We start from the raw sequence: 12,218 nt of genomic DNA, 5'->3' as shown, positions 1-12,218 counted from the left end.
CATATAATTAAGTATGATTTATCTTTTTTGTATCATAAAATTGATTGTTGAAATGATTCACATTTTTTTCCTTCAATTTTTAACCTACTTCAGGAGAATTGTGAAAGGTGGAATATAGTTTTTCAATAATGTTATAATTGTTCAATTTTTCTAGTGCAATCTACAATAAGCTCTTTCTACAAAAATAAATATATACTAGTACATGAGAACAGTGAACAAATTTCCAAAGATATCTATAATATCTGATCACAAGGGGTTGTTTTGATTTGTTATTGGAAGCTCAAAATTACAATCTGATTGTAACGTATCAACTAGTTGAAGCCAAAAACTTTTGACAATGACCTTCCCCAAAAATATGTGCTTTTGTTTCTTTTGTTTTATTGCAAAAACTACACATGTGTGTTTCTTTAAGTTTAAACTTATATAGCAGATCATTTGGTCTAAAACTCTTTGCAGTGTTTTGTATTGAAATATGATTAGTTTATTACTAAAAGTACACTTAAAGAAATGCATTTCGAATAGTCAACTATTTACATATGCAAATTTCTTTCCATTTATTTTGTGATTTTATGGAATTTTTTATGATACGTAGACAAAAAATTACTGATAATAATATGGACATGATTTCTGAATTGTTTTCAAATAGTCTGAATTATCGCAAGTAGTGTTGATTTTCTTTTCAGTTTCTGATGTGATCCTTCAAACTAGTTGGGATCATATGATATATACCATATAATTGAAGAAAAAATGTTTAAATACCATAAGTTTTTTTAGATTAATTAAAAGAGAGAAATTCATGGTTCTCATTCAGCAAAGGCGTATCCAGGGGGCAATTGGTCGATTAAATAGGGAATGATTGAAGAATGACTGGAGCGGGCCTCCCTTCAGTCAGTCAGCCCTGTCCTCTTTATTAAAAATTCTGGATCCGCCACTGTTCAGTAATCCATTTTTTTTAAACTGCATTTATGATTTATTTCTTGACTGAATAAAATGGAGAATGGAAATGTGGAATGTGCAAAAGAGACAACAACCCGACCATAGAAAAAAACAACAGCAGAAGGTCACCAGCAGGTCTTCAATGTAGCGAAAAATTCCCGCACCCGGAGGCGTCCTTCAGCTGGCCCCTAAACAATTATATACTAGTTCAGTGAACGCCATACTAATTTCCAAATTTGTACATTTTAAGGACGGGTTTTTCAAGCTAGAATTGTCCTTTAGCTTCAACTTTTGATATACAGATGATGCTCCCTGACTAATTAATTGAAATATTGCTGACTAGGTTTTACGCATTTACCCCATCGAAATTGAAATAAAGGATACAACAGATCTAGATATACTAGTATTTAATAGGTTATCAAAGGTACCAAGATTATAATTTAATACCCCAGAAGCGCGTTTTGTCTTTATAAGACTAATTTTAAAGTCTGTCTCATATCTTAACGTACATCTACAAATGACAATAAGGCTAGGTTGAGAACAAAACTTTACGACAAAAGAGATGGTTTCAGCTTCTAAATTGTAAACTTTGAATCTCTATTTTGCATCATTCTAGCAGCTCCCATATATCGAGTACATATCTCCCAGTTAAAACGATATTCCAGATCTTGCATTTGCTATCATAATTTCCTAGATAGAGAGTTAGTTCTCTATGAAGCTATTACAACAAAAGCTCCAAGTGCTAAAGTTGAAATAATTCCATTTTACGGACGCCATCAAGAGTTGGTTGTAGTCAATCAAATCACATTCTCCATTTTTTCCCGAATGTGACATCCGAATCATACTTATCATCGGGCTTATGCTTACACAATCAAAACGACGAGTGCCATATCTGGAGCAGGAACTGTTTACACTTGATGAGTCCCTGATACCCCTATCCCAGTTGTTTGGGGGTTAGTGCTGTTAAGTATTTAGTTTTCTATGTTTTTTAAGTATACTGTTGTTTGTCTTTTGTCTTTTGATTTGATTGTTTAAATTTGCTATGATATTTTAAGTTTGTTTTCGACTTTAAATATCACTTGAGTAGGTATCTTTATAACACAAGACCACCGAAATTGTTTAAAAATGATATCTCGAGTGAATATATATTAGCTTCTGAATAATGGTATACAATAGTTATTAAAGGTAACAGGATTATAATTTAATAAGCCAGACGCGCGTTACGTCTACATAAGACTCATCAGTGACGTTCAAATCAAAATAGTTCTAAAGCCAAACAAGTACAAAGTTGAAGAGCATTGAAGACCTAAATTTCCAAAAGGTTGTGCCAAATAGGTCTAAGGTAATATATTCCTGGGATAAGAAAACCCTTAGTTTTTCGAAAAATTCAAAGTTTTGTAACAGAAAATTTATAAAAATGACCATATAATTGATATTCATGTCAACACCGAAGTGCTGACTACTAGGCTGGTGATACCCTCGGGCACGAAACGCTCACCAGCAGCGGCATCGACGCAGTGGTGTTAATATTTATCAAAGGTACCAGGATTATAATTTAATACGCCAGATAATTAAATGTCTTTTGATGGGGTTAATGTGTTGTTCTATTGACGTTTGAAAAACTGGATCTCTGAGGCAAGAAGTCACTAACACCATATATTTACCAAAAAAACACAGTTATTTTAATTGATTTTAACATATTAATAAGACACGTAAAAGAAAGCAACGTTATGCGTGGTTAATATACTTTTTCAGCAAGTGAATAAGCTTATTTATTCAAAATCCCATTCATCATGAAAAACCTACTTAAGTTCTATTAATATAAAATCATGGTATTTATCTTTAACATTATTTATCAATTACAAAAATAACAAAACCTCTTTTTTTGCAGACCAAATGTCTTGTTTCTTATTTTGTTAAATTAAATTTTTTGAGATAACTATGCACTAAAATTACTTTGTTCCTCAAGAGTTCTTTGACCATTATGGAATAAATAGTTATCAAAAGTACCAGGATTATAATTTTATACGCCAGACGCGCGTTTCGTCTACATAAGACTTATCAGTGACGCTCAGATCAAAATAGTTATAAAGCCAAATAAATACAAAGTTGAAGTGCATTGGGGATCAAAAATTCCTAAAAGTTGTGCTAAATATGGCTAAGGTAATCTACTCCTGGGGTAGGAAAATCCTTAGTTTTTCGAAAAATTCAAAGTTTTGTAAACAGAAAATTTATAAAATGACCATATAATTGATATTCATGTCAACACCGAAGTGCTGACTACTGGGCTGGTGATACCCTCGGAGACGAAACGTCCACCAGCAGTGGCATCGACCCAGTGGTGTAAATAGATATCAAAAGTACCAGGATTATAATTTTATACGCCAGACACGCGTTTCGTACCGTTTCACTGTTGATAACGGATATCTTTCAAATATCGTAATTCAATCACGTTCCCTTTTCCGAATGTGACATACCGAGTTAGACTGATTACCGGGTTTGAACTAATATGAACAACACGACAGATGCCATATGTGGAGCAGGACCTATTGCATACAGGACCTGTTGTATACAACACCATGGCTAAAAAAGCAGAAGATAAACATACAACCAATAGATCACAAAACACAACATACAAAACTAAACACTGAGTAGCACGAGCCACACAAAAAAATGGAGGTGATCTCAGGTGCTTTGTATGTTTATCTTCTGCTTTTTTAGCCATGGTGTTGTCGGTTTATTTTCGAGATATGAGTTTGAGTGTCTCTTTCGTATCTTTTGCCTCTCTTTTGTAGCAGATATATGAAGATTATTTACTCATTAGTTTGTAACTCAGTTGTATCCAATACAATGTGAATGATTGAAACTCACCTAGTGGTTTCGATGTTACTCCATTTAAAATCGGGTATTCACCAATAGCTTTCACAACATTTGCTTGACGTTGTTGAAGATTTAACCCTCCTTCTTCACTGCAAATTCCATTTGAAATTAAAGAAGTCAAATTGTTCCAAAACACATCTTGAATAAAGTAAGCAAGTGTTCCCATGTTGTAAGCGAGGGGTTCCGAATTGGCTACAGTTCCAATACTCAACGTACCGTCTAAATGGCCTCCTTTTATTTTATAAATATCGCTATGGCTCAGCTTACTGAAATCTAATTTATATACCGTACCATATCCCATGAAATCTTCAACAGATAATGATCCTATATCCGTGTCGTACTTGATACAAAAAAAATTAATCAAGGCTAAAATGTCATAACATTACCATTAATTCCTTCAGAATTCGACTAACAAAGCGGTTTTTACTTACATGAGCAACTCGACAAGTAACACAATTGGAGCTGATTCTACTCACACTTCTTGAGCCCATGAAATTATATTTTTTGTAGGGGTTTGTATTGCTCAGTTCTTAGTTATCTGTGTTATGTATTGTTTTTTACTGATTTGTAGTTTTTCGATCAAGGCGTTGTCAGTTTATTTTCGATAGTGAATTTCAATGTTTCTTTGTAATCTTTCTTGACTCTGTTCCTCATAACATGTCAGAACTGAATTTGTAGCTGTAATGATGAAATGTTTTATTCGTATAAATTGATAGTATTGTAATTTTAAACTATGTTTTCAGAATGTTTGTTTCATTGTAAAAATCAATTACTTTTCTTCCACTGTGCGACAATATATTATTGAATACATTAAAGGCCAATCTCATTTTTGATATTTGATATTTTTTTATTTTTATATTTGATTTCAATTTATTATTTTTTAACAGGATTTTTTTTTAACTTTAATTAGTTATGACTGTCACTTTATGTGTGTATCTATTTCAAACTGAGTGCATTTTTATGATAGTATTAAAAAACTGTGGCTCTATACCTACTCAAATTATAGGTTTAGTAACGAGTGAAAATTATAGTTATTTAATTTTTAAGGATGTACACAACAAGGGTATTTAAATTTTCATGAAATTTCGACAATATACAAACTTTGACCTGTTACCAAAAAAATTCAAATTTCAAGGAATTTGAACTACACAATTTACATTGAAAAAATAACAGTGTGTCGAACAGGAATTTTGGACAAATAGAAGCTTGATATCTCTTTACTAATAGAATGTTATTAAAACGTTCTGCTGATTCCTAAATAGTTACTCCTTTATGAGTCATGTTCTTCCTTTATATAGACGAGTTGAATGTTACTATTTAAATTGAATAACAAGAATTAATATCAAGCGATATAGAGTTATGAAACCTATTTATCCTATGATAATCTTTTTATATGGTAAATAAAAAAATTCGAGACTCGTTTATTTTATAGTGATTTATTCTGAATGTCTTTTGCACACACAAGTTTAACGTCATATGCACTTTTCGTTCGTTTCAATTTGCATTAAAAAATTTAGATGAAAAGTGTGAGTGTGTTGCATATTATTGGAGAAACTTTAAAGTACATATCTCGAATGGGCGAAATCTAGATTTGTCTAAAAAGTAAAATCACAAAAATACTGAACTCCGAGGAAAATTCAAAACGTAAAATCCCTAATCAAATGGCAAAACCATTGAAAGTTGCCAATGACCAACATAATTGCCAATTGAAATTTCACAATATTGTCTCAAGATGCTGGATATCATAAGCCAGTCAAATTCGAGCATTTTTTTGTATCACACACCGTGCAATATGATGTGTACGGGAAATATCACTTCGTGCTAGAAAAAATTCACAGGCCACAACCAAAAGAGAAATTTAAAGTGGTCTGTGCCTGCGTTATTGATTTTTAATATTTTAAATCTGAATGATATCGATATTTTTATTTATATGCTATTCACTTAACGATAATATCGCTCTCATACCGACAGTAGAATTTCTGCTATTTGTGACGCTGATTGTTCATACCGCTTGACAGTTTTTTTTCCAATATCCACTTTAACTATCACATGCTGTAATTCAATCCATTGAAAATTAAAAATCTGTTACTGAAAAGTATATTATATCAAAGAAACCACGGTGTATATAGTAATAACTGTAACGTTACGTTTACCTTTCTAAAAAATGTCGAAAACAAATTGCATTCGTTGTTAATTGTTTTCTATCGGTCTTGTAGAGTTCTAAATCTTGTAAATGTTTTAGTATGTTATTAAAGAGTTTAAGACCGTTAAGTGGTAATTAATTTGGCAACTAATGTCCTCACATGAGTGTCATTTGTGATTTGTTTACTTTGCACAGCAAGTTAATGGAATCTTAGTTATGTATTGTTTAGAACATTTACTTACAGTTCCCCAAACATCTAAGAACTGCCGATATAAAGCTTGATTGTATTGAACAGGCAGATGACAAACAGCACTTGCAAACTCGTCCGTGACTTTGTGAAGATCAGGATACATTGGTGGTAAGATATATCTCGTTCTTCCTTTGTTACATACTGTTTCTGTATCCCTGAGCACGTCGTGATTATCATTTGTTCTGTGCTCAATGTCTTTGAAAACTGTTCATATAAATACATATTAAATGCGATGAATATGCCTGAAGAGTAAGCAAAACGGCAAGTTTGGATTTTTATTTTGGATTTTCTTTCCTCAGCGGAATTTAACTAATGCATTGTGTTTAGCATACTAAACTACAGATGCATCTGCTAAAAGTCCTTCGCCTACGAAAGAAAAACAATCTCCGTAATTTTGCAGATTAAACAATGTTGGGCTGAATTTTCAGACAAAGTTTTTGGCATTTAGTGTGGTTTTAGCCGTTTCACACCCTAACGTGCGAATGCAATCTTTCAGTGAGGCATGACATATATTTCACAGAATACGCATATGTCTTTACATGAAAAAAAATAAATCAAGTGTACCATAAAGATCTGACTCAGGTACCGTAAATAATTCGATAAAAAAAGTAAACATATAAACACGAAACATATTTTACTCTACCGTATTTTTACGCTTCTCCAAATTCGGAAACCTCCAGCCTTTGTTCGTCTTCCGGTTTTTTTTTAATGTTTTTTTTCGTGTGTGCCGAGCCAAAAGTGAAGATAATTTAACGACGTCATGTCAAATGCGGGTTGGAAGTGACAACTTCTAAAGCCATTTTCTCTGTAATTAAGTTGGAGTTATCTCTCTTTTTGCACAGTATGAAAGTCAACTTTCAAATCTGCAAGCATAGCGGGATACTCGAAAACTTTGCACCACTGCCAAGTCGAACAGAAAACATCCACTGCATGAAATAACTGCTGTTTTTAATGAATCTAGAGAAGAACCAGTGTCAAAGCATACTGTTTAGTGAAAATTGTATGAAGAAGGGTTCCAAAAACGTGTTGTAAAAAATCCATCAGCATTCGTGCTGCAAATGTCAAAAAATGGCTGGAAGGGTGTAAATGGGCCAGGCACAAAACTGTGGAAGATTATTGGAGACGGGTCATATATAGCGATGTATGTAAGGTGAAAATTGGAATGGATAATCGTGTTTTAGTCTGGGGATGGCCTGGTGAGGAGTAGACTCCTCCTTGCTTTAATCCTGGCAGTGGGTCACGACTGAGTTTGATGATCTGGGGCTGCATTACCTATGAAGGTGGTGGTACTATTACTGTTGTAACTGGTAATATAAATGCTTTAAAGTATATTGAGATTGTTGAAATTTTGTTTGGCCTGTTATTGTTTGTCATTTCCCCACTGACAATTACATATACCAAGAGGCAAGATGACAATGCCCTGGTTTATAGGGCCAAAATTGTGAAAGATTACATGGAACAAAACCAACTTCATGGTATGGAATGGCCAGCACAAAGTCCAGACCTTAATATTATTGAAAATATGTGGCGTAAAATTAAAATTGAACTGCAAAACCAAGCACATAACATCACTACAAAGGCTCAAATGGAGACAACAAATCGGAACATATGGACAAATATATCCTTAGAATTCATAAGAAAACTTTATAATTCAAGTCCAAGACTTTTGAGGCTAGTTATAAGGGGAAAAGGAAACATCGCAAAGTATTAGTTGAGTTCAGATCATTTTATTAATAAAATTACAAAGGTTGAACTGTGATAGATACTTGACAACTTGTATGTGGTGGCCATCTTGGAATGATCTTCAGTTTTGGCACAAGTCTATGTATGTTTCGGAGCTTAGTGTGCCGTCCATTTCGCCGAACTAGTATACATTGTTGTCTAGCGGCTGACTGAGGCCATACGGGCTATTCGTTTGTTTAAAGATCAAATTGTTGGCTTTAGGTGTTTTTTGCTCTACAGTGGGTTTAATTCTTTTTTATACATTCCCATTTTTATTTTCTATTTAAAGATAAGGTGGTGTCATCCCTGTAATTCAAATAGTTTAATTGCCTCAAATAACATAGGAAAATGTTCGACATAGGTCTTTTGATCAGTATCAGTATAAATACATGTAATTACATGACACAGTTCAACAAGGAACGATTTATTTTACACAAAAGATACATGTACTAACCTCTACTTGCTGAAAATGCATACGGCAAAATTGGGTTGTCACCAGGACCTAAAAAATAAACTCAATCTTGAAAAGAATCCAAAAAGATGATGGCCAAACATTTTTATCACTTTTTGCTTGTATACTGTCAAAGCACGGAAAAATAAAAACCGGGAAACATTACATTCGATTAATACAAGAGGTTTCTTTATCTTGATTTAAATTTATCCGATAACCAAAAACAATTTTCTTACCACACATATAAAACCTTTCGGAAACAAGACACAAAACAGATATAAGTCTGATAACTGATCAAAATAATCTTCGAATCAACAGCTAGGTATCTATTTGTCGTTTTTGATTCATTGTCTGATTGACATATATCTGGTTATTGCATTGTTGTATAGTTCATATTTATTGTATTACCAACGTATTTTTTGTTTTATTTGTTATCAAAATATTGTTTTATACAAGGTGACGATTTTAAGCTATGTGGTTGTTTTTTCTAGACTTTTGAAAGTTATATTTTAGAAAAAGTTACGAAAGTTAGTCTTGATTGAATAGTTATTATAACTGATGTAACGTGAGGGTACCCAAATTAAACCTATTTTGACAGTTTTTTAACCTACGTTTGTTTATGCTTTAGAAAATAGTTTTCATTATATGTTTATTTTGTAGATGTATCATTATTTACTACATGTTCCGACCAATAATTTCATTTTGAATCCATATGGAATCATAGAAAAATTGGTTTGAATTGACCTCCAAACCATCATTGATTCTGTAATGAGGTGTATCCAAATTGCATCCATGCTTAAATTTGCATCGTCAAAAGTCGAATAACAGAGTATTTGTTTAATTTCCTCAAATAATTCGAACAATTGAATATTATTCCATTCATACTCTTCATTTTTTAAGAAATGGATACTTGTAACATATTGTATTTGCTAATTTTAAAAAGATGACGTTTTGATAACGTCGCATGACCACGTTTCCGTACATTTTGCCTTTTCAGTAAACACTTCATCTTTTTGGTGAATTCTTTGGTGTATATCTAAATGTGTTTCCCTATTTTGAAATACGTGCATAGTATCAAATCATAAAATACAAATTGTTTAGTCTCTAGGAAATTTTATAAGATTTCTACTGCTATTTTTGCTAAATGGTTGCAATTTCGTAACTCGGTGCAATTTGGGTACCGTTACGTTGATTTAAAAAATTCCTTTCTTAAAATTAAATTACCAAAAGTTGTAACATCTCCCATCAAATAAGTCTGGTAAGACTTCCCTCCAAAGAAAACAGAAGTACTACTGTGGTTTGTACAGTACATTTTGTTATCGCTATCAATTAATTTCCTTGCTGTATTCGATGTAAATTGTAATTCATGTCTTGTACTTTTTAATCCAGGATCAATTCCAGCTAGTGAAAGATCTCCTCCATCAGGGTTTCCCAAAAGAATATTATAGCCAAGCCCAATGAATCGTGACCCATCGTAACTGAATACACATCTTTGCAGAATAAACAACGTAATAAGACTGTATTTCATGATTTGTTTCTAAATAAAACAAAATGAAATAGTTAAAGTAATTAGTTTATGACAAGACTCATCCTGTTACGGCAAACCAAAAAGAAGTTAAGCAATGTTCGGTTATCTTTATATTGTTTTTGTTAATCCAAATCATTCTATTAGGAGTTTTTTGTCTAAGAGACATAACTTATTTCCTGTCATTTCTAAAGAAAAATCCACGAAAAAGACAATTGTCAACACAGAATCGAATGCACGAACAAGTTACATTGACTTTACATGTTTCGTGATACCAAATATGATATAGTGTATACGACTTTCATTAACATACATCTTTTTACATTTTAAAACTTGATGTCTATTCTTAGTTGAATATTTACATTTTAGAATATTTTTTTTGTTTCTAATAACGAAATTCGAATATCAATACATACCATAATTTACTCTGTACTAAACTTGGCTGGTAATCAAAATGAGTTTAGCATGTTCAGCTGCAAAGTACTTATAATGTTTTATCTATTGCCTTCTCTTAAAGATAACAAGATATGACTAGCCAATCATGATGAGGTTATAACGTCCTTGTCTTATTGCCGACGCAATTTTGTAGACCAGATATATTGAGTTGAGGTCTATGCAATTAGTTTGAACTAGTGATAGACAATAATAACCCAGACACTTGTTAAGAATACCTCTTATCTTACTTGGCCGATTCCGTTTGTGCAATAACCCTTTGCACATCACATGAATAACTTGTCCAGATTAACTGAAACATGTTAAATTTAACAGGAACAATATCATGTAGATTTTTTAAACAAAGAGCTCTCCTTTGAAAGTTAATATTTGTCCTACTTTACATTCATACATCATGAATTCCAACTTCAAAAAATTAGGAATTGCATATTATTTTTCTATTGCGAAAGAATTTGGGTAAAAGATTTATTTTATGTCTGAAGAATTTCAGAAAAGGAATCAAAACTCATAGGTACTTGGAGACCGGACAAATGTTTTAAGCCCTCTCCTTTTTTCCAATTTATGTTAATTTTTGTTTTCTGTTGAATTCCATTATTTTCTCGTTTCTGTATACTTTGAACATACGTATATTATAAATAAAGTGTATTTGCTATTAACTATTAACTCCAAGTTTCTTCTCCACGTCGATCACTGCTTTCTTATATAGAGAGTCTCTATCAACGCAAAAACTATATTGTCCTGTCCCCCGATTACTCTCATGAAAAGTATGTGCAAGTTTAAAACCGGAAGTGTTGTGTGACTTATAATTTGGTCCGATGACGGAAACATTATCCAGACACCTTTATTTTCGTTTTTCTCCCACCAAAAGAACAAACTGAATAATCAAAAGAATAGATGACAAATGCGACTATGCATGGTACCTATAGAACACAGAGGCATGATGATTAACTTATTGTGGAAGGAAGCGAAGCAACACACAAAATAAGGTCGTCCCGTTTAATAGTATAGATATAATATAGCTTATTGTAACGTCAATGTAGACACTAAATATGTCATCAAAATTATTCATTGTTCAGCTAAAGAACAAACAGGATATAGAATGAAAACTCACACGGTTGCTGAGGACTTTCTTTGCATCAAAAGAATCGGCGTTAATTATGCATTGTATATTACATGTTTTTTAAATTCTGTGAACTAATGAAACAGAATTTTGAAAAAGGCAAAATATTTGCTCAATTTCATGACTTTCCTTTTATACACTTTGAATTTAAACGTATCTTACAGTTAACATCAAGAGTTCGTATGTTAAAAAATAAAACGGTTGCCCACTTTTTAAGTATTATTTCCTGATTTATTTTTAAATGCATGATCAATATATGAAATTTTAAGTTTAAACATTTAACGAAGCAGCTGATTAATATAAGAAAGAAGATGTGGTATGATTGCCGATGAGACAACTCTCCACAAGAGACCAAAATGACACAGAAATTAACAACTATAGGTCACCGTACGGCCTCCAACAATGAGCAAAGCCCATACCGCATAGTCAGTTATAAAAGTCCCATAAATGACAATGTAAAACAGTTCAAACGAGAAAACAAACGGCCTTATTTGTATAAAAAAAAAAGGAACGATTAACAAATATGTAACACATAAACAAACGACACCCACTGAATTACAGGTTACTGACTTGGAACAGGCACATACATACATAATGTGGCGGGGTTAAACATTTTAGCGGTATCCCAACCCTCCCCCTAACCTTGGACAGTGGTATAACAGTACAGCATAAGAACGAACTAGAAAAATCAGTTGAAAAAGGCTTAACTCATCAAATGAACAAAAATACAATTTGTCT

General features: G+C 32.5%; 1 protein-coding gene across 1 annotated transcript in view; it reads right to left on the bottom strand.

The window, feature by feature from the left end:
- Positions 1-12,107, bottom strand: part of LOC139492577 (uncharacterized) — a 34,353-nt gene extending 22,246 nt beyond the window's left edge. The window contains exons 1-6 of the mRNA XM_071280730.1: positions 10,324-12,107; positions 9,607-9,919; positions 8,386-8,433; positions 6,202-6,413; positions 5,782-5,868; positions 3,808-4,156 (exon numbers count right to left, since the gene is read on the bottom strand). Coding sequence (XP_071136831.1) covers positions 3,808-4,156; positions 5,782-5,868; positions 6,202-6,413; positions 8,386-8,433; positions 9,607-9,919; positions 10,324-10,326 — 1,012 coding nt within the window. The 5' untranslated portion in view covers positions 10,327-12,107. The remainder of the gene's footprint in view (positions 1-3,807; positions 4,157-5,781; positions 5,869-6,201; positions 6,414-8,385; positions 8,434-9,606; positions 9,920-10,323) is intronic.
- Positions 12,108-12,218: the final 111 nt, after the last annotated feature.

Source organism: Mytilus edulis, chromosome 10, assembly GCF_963676685.1.
Source record: "Mytilus edulis chromosome 10, xbMytEdul2.2, whole genome shotgun sequence".
NCBI lineage: Eukaryota > Metazoa > Mollusca > Bivalvia > Mytilida > Mytilidae > Mytilus > Mytilus edulis.
The sequence above is the reverse complement of the archived record's forward strand: the minus strand, read 5'-3'. Positions and strand labels throughout refer to the sequence as shown.